Below are 23,951 nucleotides of genomic sequence, written 5' to 3'. Positions count from 1 at the left end.
GGGCTGAAAAAGGTTGAAGACCCCTGGTCTAATGTGACTCAATGATCTACTGTATGATAAGCTGTAGCTAAAAGTCCTACTGTCATAATCAGAGAACCGCTGAACTGAAGAAAGGAAAAACTCAATTGTTTATAAATTATAAAACTCAATTGTTTATAAATCAGGGCATTTCCCCAAATGGGTAGAATCTGTCTAAATTCATAGCTGCAAGACTAGTTCCTTTTCTGCCAGTTGCAAGAAACTTTCTTGTAAAACGCAGTAGTGTTTACATACAGACACACAAACATCCATGGGCAGTTTAGAGTCACATATTAGTGCTGTCAAACGATTAGAAGAATAATGTTTTTTTTTTATTTATTTTTTCAATTATGATTTTGCCATGATTATTCATAAATAATCACCTTTAATCACAACTTGAATGCTAGGGTAGGTTGAAACCTCATTTTATCCTCCGATGCTAATCAGTTGGCTTTAGTCTTCCCAAATGGGCCAATTCCCACCTGTACCCTACTTCCAGTAACTCCCCTGATATCAAATTAACTTCTTAAACAAGATCCAAAATAGGCTAAACCTAGCCTGGCTTTGCCTGTTGTTGTAGCGTTACCGTATCTTAGCCTACTTCACGACCAAGCTGGTGCATAACGTTAGCGATTTTGAGATCAGATTTAATAGTTTGAAACTTCGACTGTTCACACCTCTAGCTTGCAATCATTTGTCAATGGTGAAATGCCAGACCCTTGTACGAAGCTAAGCGTAGACCAAGGGGATGGCCAAAGTTAGGCTAGGCTAAACCACATAATTACTGTATGACAAAGGTCAGGGAAGAGAGATGTAAGAACGACATCAGAGTTATGGACGATGTCCACTTGGATGTTTTACTTCACCCTTGACTGTTGATGGACACACAGGAACTTGTTTGACTTGATACTCTAGCCATTTCCTATCTGAAACTGAGCCAAATGCATGTTATGAAAGTGGAACCATATCAATCAGAATTAATGTGTTATAGTATTTAATCTGAAGTTTTTAGTAGTAGTAGTAGTAGTAGTAGTAGTACTGTTGTTATTATTATTATTATTATTATTATTATTATTATTATGATTATTAATATAATCACTTGAGAGTTAACTTTATCGGCACTACTACCAACCTGCAAGATGCAACATCTGGCCTGTAGGAAGAAGTAGTTCATAACCCAACCACAAAACTGACAGAAATGTAAAAATATGATCAAAATTGATGTTAAGAAAATAACCCAATTACCGCTTTTGGAATTTGTTCGACAGTTTCCTCCTCTGTATCAAGGAAGAGTTTTTTCGGTGCTTTCTTTCTCCTCTTGCTTGGTAGACCCTCTTGTAAGAGTTTCTGCTCAGCTGCTTTAAGTGTAGACTCCTTTTCTGTTAGGATATTAGCAAGACATTAAACTCTTTTTGTTTTACTGTACAATTGTTTTGCTGTTTTTAAAGCTTCCATATTGTTTACCCATTTTATTAGACAGTTCCTTTTACTGTAATGCATTTCATTTTAACACATTTTACGGTCATATATCTCCTAAAATGATTTGCAGCTAGCTGCTACTGCACAAGAGCTTAATTCATGCGTTATTGTTCATTTAAAACTGACATACGTAAACTTCTTGTAGGCTAATGGCCAAGGCTTGCAAAAATTCAAACCAATCCTGGAATAGTCAACGTCACTGATCAAATTACACAAAAATAGCAACAGGATTACTACTATCATGATTAATATTGCATGCATATCAAGTGAAAAAATAAGCATTGTACCAGAGAAATTGTACTTACCAGCCAACTGCAAAATGTGGGCACGTTCAACCAGCCAGCCATTAGTAGGCCTCTTGCTACCGATGCTGCGACACTCAATAAGATACTCTTTTTTCTCTCTGTCTTCTGGGTCGAAGTCTATGATCCACGTTGTAGGAACTATGCTAAGGGCGTCCTTATCCTTTCCATCAGCCCAGCTCACGAGAGCAAACTTCATTTTTATTTCTTTCCCCTTAATTCACTCACATGGATGGAGTAGCCTCGCTATCTGTCTTTTCTACTTCTTCTTCGTCGTCTTCTTAACTGGCGCGTGACTTTTCGCGCCTATTTTGCCCCTGTGTCCATGGTAACGGGTAGCTCAATCAGGTTCCACCAATCAGAGACGTTTGTCCACGTATTCTGGGTAGTAATGTTTTCTTTCAAATATCCTGTTGGCTAATTTACTTTTTAGCAGAGAAATTTCAATAAAGGCTTAACCTCTGATTCAGCTTTACATAACAGTGGAGACATTTTAATAAGGGGCTCTGATAACAGAGAAAACGGATGTGATTTTAACCTCTGGCAATCAAGTAGACGGTCTGTTAGATGTAGCTGCTAGTCAAGCGTTAATCTGGTGAAGAGAGGCATGGACGGAAGGAGAAGAAAATACATCGGCCTCAACTCTAAACATGGGATTCCTTCTAGAACAAGAAGATACTGGAAAAGGAGGTTTGTTCTTTACGCCATCTTATCGTATTTGCTTTACGTTATTACACCGTTGTTCTGTGTTTAGCCTGCTGTAGTATCGTGATTTGTCTGAGGGTTTACCTGTGTTTTGTACAACTTTATGCTTTAGCTTGAGCTAGCATGCTGCACCATAGAGACAGAGCGCCTCGCGCTAACTGATGCATGACAGACAGTGTTGGTTTTTCGTGTGTGTCTGTTTTTTTCTATGAGAGATGTATAAGCTGTTTAAGGAAGCAAGCATATAGCAGGAACAAATCTACCACCACAAATGAATCAGTATAGCCGCTCATTTCTTGTTTATATGCCCAGTCTCTGACAATTTTCATGGTAATAACACTATTTTATTCATTCTAATGCAGGAAATTGGCAGAGGCCATTGACAAGCTTCAGACAAACCAGGATATGGTGAGCATGAAGATGAGTGTGTATTTTGTAGACTGTCTCAATGGCCAAGGTTTCAACAGTGAATTGAAATGAATGCCTTCTTAATTAGCTTCTGTCAAGAAAGTTGAACAGATAAGTAGTCCTTTGTCAGACTGTTAAGTGGAAAAATTGGGAAGCTAGTACTGGGCACTTATCGCCTTACTTTTTTTATGTTTTGTCTAAAAATTCTCTGTTCTTACTCAACAGAACCTGACTCTACAATCCTCTGACCACAACTCTGACAATGACTCAGAGAAAGGAGAAGATGGTGGTGGAATTAATGTAAGTACAATTACCGGTAACTATTTATAAAACTACCTTGTAAAATTCCATAAATAATGGGTGTCTCTATGTATCTTGATGGACTTGTGATTGGTCCTGAATGAGCTTCAATCAGGGTTCCCACAGGTCAGGGAATTTCTGGAATATCAGGGAATTTCAACAAAAGCTGTTCCAGACAGGGAAAATCAGGGAATTTGACCACTTTGCCTGCAAAGTCATAGCCTGGCTTTGGTCATCCCCTCGGTCTACGCTTTAGCTTTGTACAAGGGTCTGGTATTTCACCATTGATAAACGATTGCAAGCTGGAGGTGTGAACTGTAGAAGTTTTAAAATTGGATTTCACCCAATTGTTAACGTTATGCACCAGCTTGGTCGTGAAGTAAGCTACACTACAACAACATAAACCCAATGTTATCTCTCATAACTCCCGATCCTGCTTGCTTTTAAGCACGGTATGGAATTGATCTCATAAACAATGCCAATGGCCGGAATGCTCTGACTCTCATGCAATTTAAGTGTTAGGAAGTAGACTCAAGGGTCAAAGAGTAGTTTATCCATTTTAAAAGGCCTTTTCTGCGCAGTGCTCAATCATTTATTTTACGGAAGGTCATGGAAATTCTGCTTTTTGGTCAGGGAAGGTCATGGAAAAATCTGGGAATTTTAAGTCTGATCTAGGGTGGGAACCCTGCCCAATGTTTGCAGTCCACTTGTTTCTGTGTTTGACTATTTCACTGAAAGAACTTCCCCTAAGATGTCTTTATTCTCACACAACAGAACCTGGATCAGGAGTCCTCTGACAACAGAGATGCACATGATAGTGAAGACATTGCAGTAAGTACGCCTACAATTAACTTTTGACAGGGATAGCTGGTTGACTGGAATAGTGTCTTCAGTCGTTCCGTTCACTTTGCAGACACTTGATAATATTGAACATGTACATTCCTCCTTTTGCAAGGGAGTTCCTTGGAGCCCTCTTTATTGCTAAATAGTGTTGGAAAATTATTGTGTAAGCTAAATTATATCTAACATAAAACAGAAGACATATGGTAATCTGCCATTTATACAATACATCGACTACATGCTTAAACCTGTTCTCTGTTCTTGAACAGCCGAGCCTGAATCTGGATTGCTCTGATCACAACTCTGATAATGACTCTGAGAAAGCAGAAGATGGTGGTGGAGTTAATGTAAGTACACGTTACTGTTAAAGGAATAGCTCTAGCCTGACGAACCAGACCCACATCAAGATGTAGGGTCTGGACACTCACCGTAGACAGGGCTCAATCGGAGGGGTGGGATAAACAGTTGTCTTTCAAATTCCCTCCCCGCAATAAGATAACGCTAAACGAATTATCTTCTTGTTTTCAAGTAGCAGGATGCGTAACCTTCCCTCTCCACGCAATAGGATATCGCTAAACAAATCATCTTCTTGTTTTCAAATAACAGGATGCGTTACCGTCACAACTTCTGGTCGCATGTCAGTCACCGTTAAGCCCACCCACTAACTCTATACACGCTGTGATTGGCCCGCTTTTATTTTCCATTTCCCAGCTCCTTAGCTCTACGGAGCGTTGCTAGACTACCCCGCCAGCCAAATTACATTTGCTGCCGCTAGGGGCGTCTAGATTTCTAGGCTAGAATAGCTCACCTCTTTATGGAAATTGGTTTTTCACCCCCTTGCCTGGAGTTACAGTACATTTATGCATAAAAGCATTTCGGTCTCAGTGATTGCGTTTTCCTCGTATGGCATCAAGTGACCATGCTGGAAATACGTATTGTACTTTGCATGCTATCCTTTGGATCACCGTTTTAAAATGTATCCTATTCCTTTAATAAAACTGCCTTGTAAAAATCCATCAATGTTGTCTCTATGTCCTGATGGACTATGTCCTGATGGCCCCAATGTTTGCAGTCCACTTGTTTCTGTGTTTGACTATTTCACTGAAAGAACTTCCTTTAAGATGTCTTTATTCTCACACAACAGAACCTGGATCAGGAGTCCCTTAATATGGATTCCTCTGACCATGAATTTGACCTTGACACAGAAGAAGCACAAGATGGCAGTGGGATTACTGTAAGTATAATGTACTAGTAATGATACAAAACCTGTTTCTATTTCATGCGAGCAGCAGACCTGCCCTGAGTTACTGGTGTTGACGCACAGAACATGTATGCTGTGTGCATGGTCTAATCCGTACTGTATTAATCAACGGTCTAAAATGTGCCCGCACCGTGAATTCACAGATTTCAGTGTGAATGAGCTGTTAGGGTTGATATAAGACCCTCTATGTCTTATGATGTATGTGTGTTTTGTCCTAGAATGGTTCATGAATGAACTCCAATCACTGTTTTCTGTGTTTGACTGTTTCATTGAAAGCACTATCTCTAAGACTTCTTTATTCTTACACAGCAGAACCTGGATCAGAATTTCTCCCACCACGATTCTGACAGTGGTTCAGAAAACGCCCATGTTGGTGGTGGAATTAATGTAAGTAATATACTAACAACTATCACTACTACTCTACTGGTTTTTGTTTGACTATGTCTGAAAGCACTTCCTCTAAGATGTCTTCATTCTTACACAACAGAACCTGGATTTCTCTGACAACCTGGATTCCTCATCTGAAGGCGCACACGATAGTGATGACGTTACAGTAAGTAATTTTAACAGGATAATAATCTCATATCAGATTTTCCTGTCTTAAAATTTTGCTATTTTGCTATCCTAGCTTTTTTTGGTTTAATTTTGTCTAAACTTGAATTTTTACCTTGTATACAACAATGTCACATTTTTAATAATTTGGTCAAGTCTTTTGTTCAAATTTCTTAGTAAGTAATATACTAACAACTATCATTCACTACTACTTGTCAAGTATTCCTTGGACTTACTGTTTTTTCCCATCACTACAGAGCCTGCACGCAGAATCCAGTGAACTGACATCAAATTTGAACCAAACAGCACCATTTGAACCAATATGGCAGTCCTTTACTAACTCGGAATCTAGTGGCAATGAAGAAGAGTTTCCCATTGAGGACAGCACTGACCAGTCAGTAAATGAAGAGTCACAAAGGTTTCCTCCAGTAAATGATGAGCCACTTTACACAGGCTCACAACTAACCAAAGCTCAGAGTTTTTTACTCATACTTTCATTTGCTTTGAGACATTCACTTACTGGTGTTGCCCTGTCTGATCTTTTAGATTTGATAAACATACACTGCCCAGAGAATGTTTTAACCTCAAAGCATTTGTTCTTAAAAGAGCTTAAACCAATACAAGGTCACCTTGAATGTCATATATACTGCCCCAAGTGTGAATATTACATTGGTGACAAAGACACTGAAGGGCAGTGTTCTGTATGTAACTTTACGTGGGATAGAAACAGCTCACTAAAGAATGGAAATTTCTTCCTATACTTACCCATTCAAACACAACTGGAACATCTTCTTCAAAGAGAAGATATTGCATGTTGTCTGAAGTCAGGAAATGGCACATGCAGTTCAGAAAATTATGATGACATATGTTGTGGTAAAATGTATCATAATCTGAACAAAGATGGTGGCCCACTAGACAGTCCTCATGCCTTCTCCTTAACATTAAATTGTGATGGAGTTCCAGTATTCAAATCATCCCAGTATGCAATTTGGCCATTGCAAGGGATACTAAACGAGCTTCCTTATCATGTCCGTAAAGAGAATGTCTTACTTTTTGGCCTATGGTTTGGTAGTAAAAAGCCAAATGTTAATACATTTCTAAAACCATTCACACAAGAGTGTCAGTCATTGTCAACTGTTGGCTTCAGGTTACATAGAGACAACATTGTGAATCATTGTAGGGTGATAGCAGCTGTTATGATGTGTGATTCAGTTGCCAGGCCCATTCTGCAAAACATGACACAATTTAATGGTCAGTATGGATGCAGCCTCTGCCTACATCCTGGTGAACAAGTTCCAAAGGGAAATGGAACTGTTAGGGTTTATCCATACAAAGATGTTCCGAAAAGGGATCATGCTTCAACACTAACTGATGCTAGGGAGGCTTTGCGTACCACACATTCTGTGAGGGGCATTAAAGGGCCCACATGTCTTGTCAACATCCCACACTTTGACATCATATCTGGAGTGCCCCCTGATCATATGCATAATGTACATCTTGGAGTTGTTAGGCAAATGACAAACTTATGGCTGGATAGTGAACACCATGAGGAGGCATACTATATTGGTAATCGTATTCCTCAGCTTGACCAACAGCTCTTGGAAATGAAACCACCTTGCAATATCACAAGAGTTCCCCGCTCTTTTCAGCAAAGGAGGTTTTGGAAAGCTAATGAATGGCAGAATTGGTTACTTTTTTATAGCATCTTTGTGCTAAAGGGAATACTACCCCATGCTTTTTACCAGCACTGGTTAATCCTCGTTACCTTTATGTCCTTGCTATGTAAGGACATTGTCACATCAGAGGGGTTAAAAAGATGTGAAAAACTAGTCGTTGAGTTTGTCAAAAAGTTTGAAACACTGTATGGAAAGAAAAATGTGTCATTTAATGTACATTTATGTCTTCATTTGCCAGACTCTGTGAGAAATTGGGGACCTTTGTGGGCACATTCAGGTTATATTTTTGAGTCTTTTAATGGGGAGATACTGAAGATGTTTCATGGCACCCAGTGTGTTCCCATACAAATAATGAAACAGTTCACATATAGACAAGTGTTGCCTCTTTTGAAAAACAATGCACTGAGAAATGCTGTGCCTGGATGCATACAGCTGTATAACAACTTGACAGGGGGAAAAAGGCTGAAACATTTTGTTAGAGTAACAGATCAAGTTGTGACCCTTGGCTTGCACTATATACGTAAACTTACAAATGAAGAGATACTGGCCATGAGAGAGACACTTTCAGTCACCACTGATACAGTTGTGAAAATATTCAGTAGAATTCTCGTCAAAGGACAACTGTATTACTCAGAGCAGTTCACTAGAGTAAGGAAAAGGAACAGCTTCACTGTTTTGTTGGATAATGGACACATAATCACTGTATATTATTACATTGTGCTAGAGAGACTTGATGGCATCAAGTGTTTTGCTGTTGGGAGACAGTATGACAAAGCACACAGCTCAGTGGTAAATTCAGAAAGTGTAGTTGGATTGAGAAGAGTGTTACAGGGCAGAAAACAGGTTTTTGATGTAATGGCATTCAACAGGAAATGTATGTTAGTTGATCTGCCAAATTATGCCAACCTGTATGTATGTATACCCCCATGTGTGGAGGACTGAAATTTGAAATGTCATGTGATGATGAAATGTTAAGGTGGGGGAATAAAAAGTGAACTTAAAGGGAGAAAAAAGTAGTTTTTATTTTTTGCTGTTATGATAATTTGAAATATATGAATCAATACATTGCCATATATGGTCCCCCTAATATGGCTTTATAATATTAAGTACAATGAATGTAAAATGTGCTTGTTGAACTTAAAAAATGCTTAGTTTAAAAAAATACTTGGAATAATGGTATACAGTTTAGTTTTGCCCGCAATGTATTTTAAAATATATGGATCAATATATAGTAATAGGTTGTCCATCAATATCTTGCTATATATTTTGAAATAGGTGAGGATGTTTCTCGTATATTGAGATATATTTTCTAATGTATTGCAGTATAAGTTCTAGTATATTGCAATATACTTCTGTTTCATAAGGGTCATCACTTCACAACTGGACTACTGCAATGCTCTTTACACCGGCATTGACCAATCTCAACTCCGCCGCCTACAGTTAGTGCAGAACTCAGCTGCTCGACTACTCACCTGTACAAAAAAGCGAGAACATATCACCCCGGTCCTTGCATCACTCCACTGGCTACCCATCCGCTACCGCATAGACTTCAAACTCCTACTGACTGTATTCAAATCCCTCCATGGTCTGGCCCCCACTTACCTGTCTGATCTCCTCCATCACCACATCCCCTCCAGAGCACTACGGTCAGCTGACCAGCTGCTACTGGAAGTGCCCAGGACCAGGTTAAAGACAAAGGGGGATAGAGCCTTTGCGGTTGCAGCCCCTAGTCTCTGGAACTGCCTCCCCCTCCACATCCGTGCGGCCCAGTCTGTGCACAGTTTTAAATCCCTGTTAAAAACCCATCTCTTTGCACTTGCTTTTAATTAGGGTCCCCTTCTTTTAAGCACCTGTTTACAGTGTCCCATGGTCACCTTTTGATATCTCTCCTTTTGTTTTTATTTGTTTCTTTTTATCTTTTTAACTAAATGTGTGTCTCTTTTTACTTACTCTCTGCATATTTGCACTTTACTGTGAAGCACTTTGGTGCGGCTCAGCCGTCTGTAAATTGTGCTATACAAATAAATTTGACATTGACATTGACATATTTGCATTGTATTGTAATTGTACACCCATGTAGCTTTAGGTTAGTGTAACCCAAAATTGTCCCATGTTAACATTCATTTTTATATTCAGCATAGCCGGACCTTTCACCAAAAGTTTGTTTGGTTCATAGAGAGATAAATGTATGCAAATTCGTGCATTTCATTTGAAAAATTGTTGGTTGGGTTGGGTCATCTACATAAATGCATAAAGTATTTCAGAAAACTTGCAATGCAAAAAAAGTATTATCTTAGTGAGTAATCATCTAAGGAATTTTTTGTGGGAATATCTATTTGTTAAATTTTTTACCCTATTCACCCCATAATATATTCGTTCATAGACTTAATGGGGCATAAAGAGGGTGATAACACACAAACAGCAGCTTATTGGCCGGGTTGTCCACCCAGGTTGTGATCCTGCATGGACACCCTAGATTTTATTTTTGTATGGCAACCTTTTACAGCAGCCCATGTCTGATTTCCCTAAAAAAGGGGGTTTTGCCCCCTGTGTATAGGGCCCAGGGGCCATGTCAACCCATCCCATAACCACTCATTTAATGTATAGCGTGGTCAAAAATTGACTTGACTATGGTCAAAAATGAAAAAGCAAAAATGAGGCATTGTAATCACAGGTACACTACAGTATATTGCCAAAAGTATTGGGTCACTTGCCTTGACCCCCCTAATGACTTCAGTGAAATCCCATTCTGCTTAATATGACGTTGGTCCCTGCACCCTTTGCAGCTATAACAGCTTCGACTTTTTTGGGAAGGCTTTCCATAAGGTTTAGAAGTGTGTTTATGGGAATTTTTGGCCATTCTTCTAAGTGCATTTGTGAGGTCACACACTGATGTTGAGTGAGGAGACTGGCTCTCAGTTTCCGCTCTAATTCATCCCAAAAGTGTTTTATCGGGTTGAGGTCAGCACTCTGGTGCAGGCAAGTCAAGTTCATCCACACCAAACTCTGAGATCCATGTCTTTATGGACCTTCCTTTGTGCACTGGTGCACATGTTAAAACAGGAAGTGGCTATCAAAACTGTTCCCACAAAGTTGGAAGCATGGAATTGTCCGAAATCTATTGGTTAATACTGTAGCATTCAGAGTTCTCTTCACTGGAACTAAGGGGCCAAGCCCCTCAGCCCCTTCCTGTTCCAACATGACTGTGCACAAGGCAAGGTCAATAAAGACATGGATGACAGAGTTTGGTGTGGATCAACTTGACTGGCCTGCACAGAGTCCTGACCTCAACCCAACAGAACACCTTTGAGGTGAATTAGAGTGCAGACTGAGAGCCAGTCTCCTCATCCAACATCAGTGTGTGACCTCACAAATGCGCTTTTGGAGGAATGGTCAAAAATGCCCATAAACACACTCCTAAACCTTGTGGAAAGCCTTCCCAGAAGAATTGAAGCTGTTATAGCTACGAACGTGGACCAGCATCATGTCTGTTATACCTACAAAAAGTGGACCAGCATCATATTAAACCCTGGATTATGAATAGGATGTGACTGAAGTTCATATGGGGGTCAAGACAGGTGACCCAATACTTTAGGCAATATAGTGTATCTTTGGTTGGCAGGTTCAAAACTGCAGTGTAGGATCACGACACCCTCTGAATGTATTTAGTGAAATTTATTTGGCACATTTCATACACAGAGGTCATTCAATGTGCTTTGCATAAACAAAACCAAACAGTAATAGCAGATAAAAGCATAGATGCATAAATCAAAAAAGATCATGATAAAATATAAAAAGAAAGCAAGGTAAAATAATTTGAAAATAAAGAAGAATTAACAAGAAACAATAAAAGGCTCAAGGTGGAATAATTAAACACATTAATTTAAAAGGATATTCCCATTTGGAGAATTACACTCATTTTCCACCTCCCCTTGAGTTAAACAATTTATTTTTACCTTTCTCCAGTTCATCCAGCCAGTCTTTGAGTCTGGCGATACAACTTTTACAGCCTATAGATCATTGAATCAGATTAGACCATTAGCGTCTCGCTTGCTAGCATCACGTTTAAAAGTGACTAAGATTTCCAGTAGTTTTCTTAATTAATACTTGTCTCCTCTCAAGTTAGAAAGTGTAATAAGACCAACGGAAAATGAAACGTGGCGATTTTCTATCCTGATTTGACATGGAACTACTCTCATTCAGGCGTAATAATCCAATCACGTCTGCTGCAGCTCTACCTTGTTGCTGGAAGTTAACCTACAGGGACTATTTTCAGGTGGTGCATGATATCATTGTGCTGCTGTGCATGTGTTCCTTGATTACAGTTTTTTACAATCACTTTGCTATTTTCAGAACCTTGATGTCATTTTTCAAAACTCTAGACACAAAACTCATAACGGTTATCACTTGTAACACAGGATGTCTAATGTTCAAAACATTGGATTGTGCATTCACATCTTCAAAGAAATCTTGCACTTGCACAATCATTGGTTCAAAAAACTAATTTACTATGAAATTCCACTGAAACATATACTGTAGATCACCAGCACACAAGCAACCGATAGTTTCACTGTGTCATTGTTCGTACAATCATTAGATATTAAGAACAAAATAGGTGACAGGTTTCATTATGGTACTATGTACAGTACAGTAAATACATCTCTGTAAAAGTACTGCAGACAGAGTGGGATCATTGAACAAAGTTTGTAGCCTACTGTAATATATTGATGCTATACAATCATCACAACATAGGTTTATTTGAATTAAAGTAAAAACAAAAAAAATTAAATAGCCTAGAAAAGAAAAGACAGCCTGATGAAGCATTGTAAAATATTAGGCTCTCATATTGAACAGGTGAGTTTTGTTGAATGAACAAATGATCTAAGTTGTATGTGTATTGTATCAAGCAATTGAGAAAAGGGTTAGAGCTTTGAGTTTTGTGTCTAGAGTTGTGAAAAATGACATCAAGGTTCTGAAAATAGTAGCAATAGTAGCAAGTATTTGGTCTGCATCAGGCAATGAAATTGTTATTATGTAGCATATAGACTCCAGTGAGGTCCGCTTTCACACCAGCAAATGAACCAAAAATGTACGTTTCATCAACATTTATCTTCCGGTAGAAATAAGCGCCAATTATGACTCACTATTTTGACCTACAGTCTATGGTTTGGACCCCAGTTCGCGTTCTCATCAGAGGGACCGCACCAAAGTCTGGCATTTGGTGCGGAGTCAAGCGGACCGAGACCACCTCTTTTTGGCGGTCTCGGTCTGCTTGATTTAGTGCGGACCCGAGTGCGACTGATGCTTTCACACCAACGAAAACAAACCGAACTAGAGCTTTTGGTTCAAATGGATTGTTTGGTGCGCACCAACTGCTGTTGGTGTGAAAGCCTTACTTGCATTAAACTGTCTATTCAAACTTAAGACTTAACCCTTATCTTACCCCATAGACCAGTCTAAACTACTTTAGTGAAACCGGCCCCTGGCTACACCAGAGATAACATTGAGAGAGAGAGCTTTCTATAACATTGGCATTTGGCTGAAGATGGAAGTGAGAGCCGAGGTGAGAGGAGAGAGTGGTTGCTTCATGGGAACCATGAGCGCTCTCTTGAACACCATCCGAAACTGCCTAAGACCAAAGAGAAGACGACAGAGGACCAAGAACTACCAGGTCTGTCACAACTCTGCCATGGCCAAGAAAAAGTCATCAAAAGAGAGAAAACTGAACTGGGCCGAATCTGGGCTGAACACCAAGCTAAGGAAGCCAAACCACGTGGTACACCTGCTAAAACTGTAGAACTCCAGGAAAGACTTAAGTGTTCCGTGCGGGCTTTTCAAGAGAAGCGCAAGCCACGCTGGGTGCTCCGGAGAGGATCTCCAGCCTGTTAAACCAGCTGGCAGAGGCAAAGATGGAGAACACTCAGGCTGGAGAGGATCTCAACCCTGCTGAACTAGCAAGGGATATGGCAAACATGGAGATCACTCAGCCTGGTGATCACATGTACAAGAAGGGTCAAAAGGAAACCAAGCCTTTGATCATCTGCCATTGTTATTCAATGTGCTTAAATTGCAAACAGACACTGACATTGATATTGACAAAATTAGTGACTGAATGTCATGTTTGACATGAGTGTTGTAATTGTCACAGCTGGCCCTGACTCCAGTTATCCTGTCCCATCTGACTGGACTCTCACCTCATGGAGAATCTAGTCATCAACAAACAATGAAGAGGGAGACCAAGGTATGACCTTGCTTGAATTAGGAAATGATCATTGGAACAGCAAAAATATATCATAATCATAAAACCAGTCAGAAATCATTTAAATAATTATTGTCAGACTGAGGTCACAGACATGGAGGTGTTATTGTGTCTACAATATAGTGTCTACCAAGTGGTTCTAACATGTATATGGCCAGTTTTACAAATGTAGGTTTATAAATTACACTGAAAAAATAAAAAATAATTTCAATGAATTTAAGTTAATAAATTGAATTATATTGACATTGATATGACGAAATGAGTGAATGTCAAATGTTGACTTGAGTGTTGCTGTTGTTGTCACAGCGGTCCCTGGCTCCATCTGAATCTGCTCTTGACCACCTCATGGAGGAACAGAGGTCATCAGCAGATGAGACTGCAGAGGATCTTCAGCCTAATGAACCAGCATGTAAGAACACAAATACCATAGAACTCAAATGGCTAACTAACCACAGCTGATATTTGATGGGAATAGCAAAGACTAGTGGTTCTCAATCGGCGTGCCATGGATTTTTAAGGAACCCGATGCCAACCTAATTTTGCAGGCTCTTAAAAAATTCTAGAGTGACACTTTGAAATGCAATCCACGACACAGGCTCATATAGTCCAAAAACATTCGTAGGTAGCCTCACAATTAAAAAAGAGCAATGATGCACGTTACGTTTACCTCAACCATCTGGGGTAACCAATCAAATCGGTGTGTCTGATATAGGCGGGCCAGGGGCGAGCTAAACTGATGACGACAGCGCTACAACTTTCTAAATCAGTAAACATTGGTCAGTGTGGCCCCAGCTGTGAGGCGACTGACTGGGGCACCTGCACCGCACGCCAGCGACCCGGGTTCAACTCCCGCCCCGTGGTCCCCTTGGGTCCCACCTCAACTTTCTCTCCCATTCACTTCCTGTCTCTCTCAATACTGTCCTATCTGATTAAAGGCATAAAAAGCCCAAATAATATAATAATAAAAAAAAGGAAAACATTGGTCGGTGTTATCTAATTGCGTCAAAATCCAGAATCAGTCAGAGTAAACATTGGTCGTAGTCTTATCCAATTGCGTGCAGTAAGATTTTCAAATGCATGCTTGGTGCCGCCCCTCGAGTTGGGCCATTACATTATTCGTGGCCAGTCCCTTAATTGATAGATTACCAGGCGTCTGGATTTTCCAGGCTAGCAACATCTAGCAACAACGACAAAAAACAAGTCTAGTGACCAATTTTGAGGGCTCTTATCTCAGTCATTTATCATAATCAGTCGTTGGACCTTAGACCCAAAGAGGTTTAGAAACTGTGGAATTGACCATAAACTGATAATTTATGCCCACACTTAACTGGTTTTAAACCCTTACATCATGTACTGTAAATAAAATGTTTAGTACAATCATGGTAATGATCATTTATAGTGGTTACAATTAATATGGTCAGTTTCTCATAAGGTTTAAGACTAGCCTTGATAACTAAATGCTTATGTTAAAAGGAAATCTCCAAAGATCTCCAATGTTGCTCCGATATGCTTTCATCTCATACATTGACAAAATGAGTTAATGTTGAATGTTGACTTGAGTATTGTTATTTTCACAGCTGGGCCTTTGACCACCTGATGAGTGGGTTAGAGTGCAAGGAGCAGGACAGTCATCCATACACCATCGTCTTCTACTGACAGCCAAGCTACATCTACTACCACTCAACTACTCAGCTGCCCTCTGACTAGACTACAATATATTTTATTAACATTCTAAATTATATAAATATTTGACATACTTTAATGGATGAAACAGTTATTTGTGTGTGTGTGTGTGTGTGTGTGTGTGTGTGTGTGTGTGTGTGTGTGTGTGTGTGTGTGTGTGTGTGTGTGTGTGTGTGTGTGTGTGTGTGTGTGTGAGTGAGTGAGTGAGTGAGTGAGTGAGTGAGTGAGTGAGTGAGTGAGTGACTGACTGACTGACTGACTGACTGACTGACTGACTGACTGAATTGCCATCTGGTTTATTTATTTACTTATTTATTTACTGTGCCTATCGCTTCATCAATTGTAAAAGTAATATATTTTATTTCCTGTGAATATCTTGTGAACCATAGGGCCTAGGAGAACCACCTTTTTGTATGGTCTTAAGGGACTATGTCAACCCAACCACTCATTTTACGCTGCGCGGCGGTCATAATAAGGTGTTACAATTATTGTCTGATTGTCTGATTGATATTCAGCTCCCTATATGGACCCTGTATACACCTTCTCAAAGCTCTAAACTTGAATGCATGAATGAAAAGTCTAGAAAAATGTGGTTAGCTGGTCTAACAGCAGCCAAAGAGGTAATTATTCAATTGTGGATTCCATCCCACAACTTATCCCATAAGCACTGACTGAATACATTCTTAGAGATTCTTTTTCGGCAAGATATTGTGACAATGCCCATAAGCTGTTACCCACCAAATACAATAAAAAGTGAGAAAAAAAAGATAAATTATGTGTGTGGGTGTGTTTCTGTGCACGCATACATGTGCTGTGTGTTTATGTGTGGGGGTGTGTCTGTGCGTGTGTGCATGCATGCATATGTGTGTGCTTGTGAACAGTTTTCTGTTAATATCATGAGAACCGTAGAGTAGGATGACCAGATTTATTTTGTATGTTGGTCTCGACAGGCCCTCTCAACCCATCCCAAACCACGCATTTGCAGTGTTGGGAAGGTTATATAGAAATGTAATGTGTTACAGTTACAAGTTACTCTGTTTAAAATGTAATAGTAGTGTAACTATTTGAATTACTTTTTCTGAGTAACGTAACTAATTACTTTTGATTACTTTTTGATTACTTTTCTGATTTTTGAATGATATATATACAGTAGTCCCCAAATCCATGCAAAGATTTCGGCCTTGGTCTACAGGCTGCCGAGCAGTTCTGTACAAGCGCACAAGGCAGCAAGGGCATTCAATACATGAATTAGCATCACATTTTTTGTGAGGACAATATAATGATAATCATAACACGTTTACAGGCAGGCATGTAGGCCTTCGTTGATGGCACTGTAGATGTGATAGAGCCTATCAGAAGGTCCCGTATCAAACTATGGCTGTGGAGGGATACAGTTCTTTTTACATACAATATTCTTTGCTATAAGCAAATATATTCTTTGCTATACAATACGTTTTGCTGACAATATTGAGATGTAATTCAAAAAAATTCAAAAGTACGCATTTGTGGCGTAGCGCCACCTTCAAAATGAAAACGCAAAAATAAGGTGTTGTAATCGCAGCTATGAAGTTTGAACTATAGATCATTTGACACCTTCTGAATGCATTTCCGAGCAGATTAGATAATTTTTTTCACCAGGTAAGAATATCCCCAATCCCCCCCACACACACACCAACCCCCCCAACACACACACACACACACCATTTCATCATCCTCTCCACCCAAACACACCACAGAGGGAGTAGTAGTAGCCTAGTCGTAGTAGAATAGATGAGAAGAGAAGGACCTCCTAGAGTTCAAATTGACACACCTGGCTCTGTTTTGTGTGTAAGATATTTTAGTCATTCAAATGAATGGGCAAAAATAGGCTAGACCTACCACTCACTTTAACCAACAAAAAAACACACTTAGACACAGTTGAAAATAAATTAACTATATTCATTAAGATCAACTGGAGTTCTTACAAGTTTTTAGACACAATACACATCATGCCATGTTCGCAAAAACAATAAGCATCCTTTGTTTCAGCAATTATATTTCATTTGAAAAAATGTCAATTTTCTGGTTTTCTGTATATATATTTATATCATATTTTTTTTTATATTTTTACATCTTGTCTTCAGTCATCATTAGAATATTCAGGCAGAGAGAAATAACCACATCATTTTCACAGAAATTCCACAGGTGAGCAAGACAGGAGGCAGGGCACCCCAACACAAAGACAGACACAGACAACCTCAGATTTCAGTCTACAAATAAATGGTTGACAAGTCACTTACCAGCTTTTGTAAAAGCATAGTAGTTGTTAAATTAACAACATATATTTATTTAAACAACAATAAAGTAGCCCGTCAGCTTTTTTCAGACCACTGACAAACTCCAGTGGTTTCACAGGTCACAGCCTGAACAAGAGGAGCCATCAATCTGAAGGAAAGACCAGATTGTGGATTGTAAACCTAGACAATAGCAACAGGTCATGCGCACAAATCAACAGAGAGTTCATGCACATTACATGTACAAACAGTGAACACTGATGCTACACAAGCAGTGGTAAACAAAAAGTTGTTGCTGTTCCACTTGTACTCTGGAGTTCTCAACCACAACCACATCCACTTGTGAGTACTCCAGCAACCTGAAAACACACGTTAGATGACAATGTTTTGTGCACTTGTCAATGCCAGTATTCTTGGCATAACAGGAAGTGAAGAAGACTAAGTGGACATTGATTGGCAACTTCTCAGATAATGTACTCTCTTTTCAATACATTCCTAAACTCCTGTCAGAGATCTACCCTAACCTTTCTCTGAAATGGTGTATTGATTTATATTGTTTGACAAAAAGACAACAAGAAAAAAATAATAGTGAAATGGTTTGAGTTTATCAAAGAGTTAAGCAATGATTAAAAGACTACAAATTAAAGCGACTAAGTCGGATACAATACAAATTAGGCTGTAGCATTAGCTATATCATTTTTGTTGTGAATTGCTTTGTGGTATCCAATGGAAAACTATCAAAAATATGTGCACCAATGAAAATCTCTGAAGGTAACGGCCTGTTGTGAGGGTACAAAACCTGTCACATGTTACAGCAGGCAGATAAAAAAACACATTTTACAAAGTTTGTTATAGTGGACAAATAAATGAAAGTAAGCCATAAGAAGCTTCCACTCTGGTGGTGCATGTCACCTCAGTACTACCTGCATGTGTCATATTTTGATCAAGTATGTCTATCAGAAATGTAATCTCTCTTAAAGAATTCACTGAAGCTGAAACAGTGTAGGCTACACATTTGAAACGCCGCATACAAACATTTCTATGAATAACAGACACACTTCACATCTCTCACTCCTAAATGATTTCAAGTGGTATGGCCGCACATACCATAAATGGTTGTTTCCTGACCATAGAGAGGAGTCTTGCACAACCTCTGAAGGGCACTTTACTCATTCCATACCATTCACTTGCCCTTCATGAGGCAACACCTGTAGTGCCAGCAACACTTTATTTCAGATATCATAGCACTAAGATTATCTAAGAATATCCTATCAAACATTTTATTGAAATACTGGAAATTAACCATAGATTCTTCACCATGATGCCACCAACTATGCCTGATTTGAAATGTGCATTACTAGGTTAATCAACCAAATGGAATTATAGAGCGAAAATGGGACTTATTTGTTCAGTTCATGAAGTCATTCAAGTGACACTTGCTGAATCTACCTCTGTAGTACAAAAAGGGTTTAGGAATCATGTATTCACGACACATCGTTGTGAACACCTCAATACAGTGTGAAAAGTGTCGCTAACTAAAGTGTTTTGCTTTGTCTGCTGTGCTTTAGCAGGGAAATCATATTGCACATTATCTCTCAATCATTTTGGTGTCTAGTATTCTCCAAACATAAAACTACTGAACAACTACTAAACAACAAACAAAAAAACAAAACAAATACTCTATGACGCAAGACGGCCAACACATAATTTACCTTAAAATAAATTATTTGAATCTTCTTAAGGCAGTATTTGGGTAAGTTAGGAAACTAAAAAAGGTATATTGTATATTACACAACACTACTTAACAGTCTCTTTGAGTGAATTAGAAGCAATGTGAACGTTTTTAGTAGTTATGATGCGGACAAGGCCTATCCATTTCAGTCAAATGAGCAATGTAGAATATGAGCCCGTGTGTGTTCGCTGTAAAAACCCCGACCAAACCAACATACTCCTCATCTAGGCATACAATAAGAGGCTGATGCCATAACCACACACCATTCAGGGCACATCAGGAGAAAGGTGTTGAACCTGCAGAATTACTGCAAGAGCTTTCAGTCTAGACAGTCTAGTCTAGACAGATTGTTTATGGCAGACCAGTCAAACTAGTTTTGGGATGGAATGGTAAGCCAAAAATTCACGTTTAATCTACAACATGTTGAATTGTTGTAGGTGTATTACATATCAATACCAACATATAAGTACAGTAGATATAAAATATGAACAGCACCGTATTGGTACAGAATTCAGGAGAGTTAGTCAGTACAGTACTTCACACTGAAAATTGAGATAATTGGAGACACTACTTTGATCCTCAAACTACTTCCTTTTAATAAATATGAACACTGTCTTTTCTTGTATCACCATCCATGCATGTTTTATAGGTAAACCATGCCATTATATCGCTGCCACTGTATAGTCTATCATGCATTTCCACCCACGTCACAATTAAGCATCAGCCCATGCCAAGTGGGCTGTTCCACAGACACGTATCACAAATCCACAGGTTTCCACAAACATAAACAATTATCACTTGACAGGCAAACAACATGTAAAACTCAGCACAAATGCAGATCCATCATGACTCATTGGCCTGTGCAGAGGACAGTGCCACTAAATGTCACTTCTACAGCAGGACCTATTCGGTTCTCTCTTCTCTGCCTGGAGACAGTTTGAAGAAAAAGTGTTTCTTCGAACAAAGAAGAACATGAAATAGTCTTTATTGTCCATACTGACAAATTTAAAAAGCTAGCTCTAGTTCTGAAAAAAATGAAGATAATGATATGCTGTAGTTGTATGCGTCACACAGTGTTTAAAGTGGCTAAAGAGAAGGTGAAAAACAACATCAACACAACAGAAACTAGGATAAGTTGAGTGAAATGACAAAATGGTTTGGTGGAGCAAAAGTCCAGGGGTGTACGGGGTGGGGTTGCAGTCACTCAGATGGGAAACCAAGTCAGTAAAATATAAAAGCTTTATTTACAATCCTCAATGTGCCAGCAAGATAGTCAAATCTTCCCCGTAGTGATGGCAGAGGTCCGCGCTGTGAAATGGGAGACTATGCCACATGGGGCTTTGCCATCTCTGCTGTTGACAGGAAGTGCGGGATGTGCTGGGTGACTGGCAGCTGCAGGGGCCACTCAATGGAGACCCAAAGCAGCCTCCTCGATCTCGGGGGAGACCGCCCAACATCTCAGCTGGAGCTCAACACAGCCTGATGACTAGTTACCAACTTAACAAATAAATATTTTTGTAGTTATATTTAAAAAAAACAAAAAAAAAACATAAATAAATAATTTATACATCTATGACTGAAACATGGTTAGAACAGAGGAACCTTTAGAAAATGTATGTGAATAGTTCCATAACAGCTTGTTCCATTCTCCTGGAGCTGACCCAGCAATGCCAAGGGACATTCTGGTCCAAACTCTCTCATTCTCTTATTTCTGGAGACATACAATGCTTCCCTGTTGTGAACCCCCTACATATTACTGGCTTATCAGTTCATCCATCAGTGAAGATAAATGATCTGGAGATATGTATTTACATGGAAAAACTGCTTAGGCCAAGCTCTAGCCACACCATGATTTCATCCTCCGGTCCTCAACATCTCTCTCTGTGATTATAGTCTTTTCTCTATTTCTCCCTTAGGCCATCCAGTTGGTACTAAATATGACATCTTGGCTCCTTCCTCCCTGTTGTTCCTGGGTGATGAACCATTTCCATAAAATTGAAGGATGTGCCAGCTGCATCATCCTACACACCTTTATAGAAGGGAACTTCTTGGTTTGCTTCCCCTCCAGAGCCCACTGGAGAACATCATCTTCCACATGTACTGCACACAGCCCTGTAGTGTTGTACCCACAGCTCATGAGCAAGACAGTTGAAACTCAAGCCAGGGTGAGAAGGCTGCTGTGCTCAAAGTAGTTCCTCTATCCATTCGGACCTTTCTTTCCCTACCTGCATGATTTCCCCACTGTTCATACCCTCCTTACTGGCACTACATTCTGTATTCTGTCAACAGATTCATTTCCATCTCTCGTCTTTCTACATTCCGTTCTGTCTTACTTCCTTTCTCTCCTTCTGTGACGTTCTTTGTTGACTGGTGTAGGCTTGGGTGTCATAAACGAATGGGACGGATTGATTTAAAGTCTGAATTCTTCCTGGCTTAACCAGCGAAGCTTGCTGAAGGTGTAGTTTCCTTTTAGAAAAGCTTCCTGAAGGCCTTTGCACGTTTGCATGTATGTTGGTGTTCATCTGCACGTCTGTAATGGTGTCCTTCAATCAATGGTGTCATGTCTTAACAAGGAACAGGATACTGGGCCCAGTGATTTGCCTGTATGTACGCGTGTGTGTGTGTGTGTGTGTGTGTATGTGTTTTATGTGTGAGTGTGCGCGTGCGTGGCTATGGAGTGCTCTAGAAGTGTGGAGATGTGGATGTGGATGTCTGTTGGGTTTTGAACAGCATGCTGTGGCTCTGCTCCTGCTCGTCCTGCTCCTCTTCCCATTTCAGAAGCCCTGGATGTGGCAGTAGGCCTCCAGGCTGGAGAAGAGGATGTAGAGGAGCCAGAGGGACAGGAACAGGAGGCAGGTAAGCAGGCGGGGGATTCGTGCCCCCCCGAGCTCACCCCCAATGGAGGGCCGCCGGCGGAAGAGCAGCACGCCCATGACGAAGAAAGCGAAGATGGTGAAGAGCGTGACGGAGAAGGCCAGGGAGCCTGGGTCCACAGTGAACGGACGGCCCTGGATCTTCCAGTAGACAGCTGCCACTGACCATGCCACGCCAATACCCAGGAACACATTCACAGCATTGCTGCCCGTCACATTGCCCACAGATGCATCAGCATACTGATCCTGCGTGGCTGCCACCTTACTTGCAAATGTGTCTAGAAGAAACAAGACAAAATCAAATGAAAGAGGATACAGGGAAGTCAGCTAATGAGAAAAACACTGAATGGCATTCATGGCATCACCGGCATTCACACGTGACTTGGAACTGTACCCAATAAACATGTTTGGTATGTGCTACTCAATAAACATGTTTGGTATGTGCTACTCAATAAACATGTTTGGTATGTGTACTCAATAAACATGTTTATGACCTACAAGAATTCTCATAAGACAGGAATTCGATACTGATCTGTATGTTCTTCACTAACAGATCATTAAAGGCAGAGGTTCTCAAAGTGGGGGCCGTGACATAGCCAAGGAGCCCGTGAAAGAATTTGCTTGAAATTATAGAGTTAACATTTTAAAAAGATGATGCCCTTTTCATCTATAAAACAAGCAAATTGTGTCTATTTGGTCCTACCCTCATTCATTTCACTCAGGTCATGAAGAGCCATTCCTACTACTGCTTAGCTTGGCTTATGTGTTAGCCAGCTAGCTGATGAATGTGTAGAAATGTTTGAGTCAGTCCATGTTGTCAAGTGATGCAAAATCCAAAACTAACAAAAAAACTAATTTAACGTACATCTCCCAAAACAAATGGGATTGTGAACTCGGCCACAACTTCAGAGAATACAAATGGTTAACTGTATAAGGGCGTCCTCGGAAAACGGGGTCCTTGGAACCAAAAACATTGAGAACCCCTGATTTAAGGTACCCTTACCTTCTGAAAAAAATATTCACATAGTTTGTGTTGCTTCACATTTAGCATTTCTTGTATATTATCCAACTAGTCTCCAGAATCCTTCCCTATATATAATGAATGCTCATCATTTTTGATACATCATTTGTTACACAGATTTTTTAGCTTTTCTCCAAAACATCGGAACTGAACTAACCATGACAACACCAACAGCAATACAGTTACAGTATATAGTGATAATGCATTTAGTGAATTATTTCAGGATTTCATGTGTTGAAACTGTTACATTTTTGCGGTGTAAGAAATGACTCACTACATCATGACAGACAACATGAGGGTCATGATAAAGCAGCCGCTGAGAGCACTGAAGCAGTGTGAGTGTGCCATATGGTGATCTTATCATGGGCACAAAGACAAGCTCCAGCTCATGGCATATGGCCCATCATATTCACATCACTCACACACCTGGTGTAAAGAAACAAAGTGAGGTGTGAGCGACACCCACCAGTTACATTATGGGAGTGGAGGGAGCACACTGAGAAAACAGACCAGGGGTGAGAAAGACTTCATTATCATACAGAACCGGTGATCAGATTCATTTGCATTAG

General features: G+C 39.9%; 2 protein-coding genes across 2 annotated transcripts in view; one reads left to right on the top strand and one right to left on the bottom strand.

Annotated features, from left to right (window-relative positions):
- The first annotated feature begins 2,178 nt into the window (after positions 1-2,178).
- On the top strand, positions 2,179-20,971 carry LOC134100015 (uncharacterized). The gene is made up of 9 exons (XM_062553066.1): positions 2,179-2,489; positions 2,867-2,912; positions 3,138-3,212; positions 3,987-4,043; positions 4,322-4,399; positions 5,197-5,286; positions 5,623-5,700; positions 5,778-5,866; positions 20,779-20,971. Exons 1-9 carry the CDS (start codon positions 2,407-2,409, stop codon positions 20,969-20,971), a joined length of 789 nt encoding a protein of 262 aa, XP_062409050.1. The 5' UTR covers positions 2,179-2,406.
- The window catches only part of slc8a2b (solute carrier family 8 member 2b), a 31,194-nt gene continuing 24,654 nt past the window's right edge, over positions 17,412-23,951 (bottom strand). The window contains exon 12 of the mRNA XM_062552900.1: positions 17,412-22,639. Within this exon, the coding sequence (XP_062408884.1) occupies positions 22,263-22,639 (377 nt within the window). The 3' untranslated portion in view covers positions 17,412-22,262. The remainder of the gene's footprint in view (positions 22,640-23,951) is intronic.

This window comes from Sardina pilchardus, chromosome 13 (genome assembly GCF_963854185.1).
Source record: "Sardina pilchardus chromosome 13, fSarPil1.1, whole genome shotgun sequence".
Lineage (NCBI taxonomy): Eukaryota > Metazoa > Chordata > Actinopteri > Clupeiformes > Clupeidae > Sardina > Sardina pilchardus.
The sequence above is the reverse complement of the archived record's forward strand: the minus strand, read 5'-3'. Positions and strand labels throughout refer to the sequence as shown.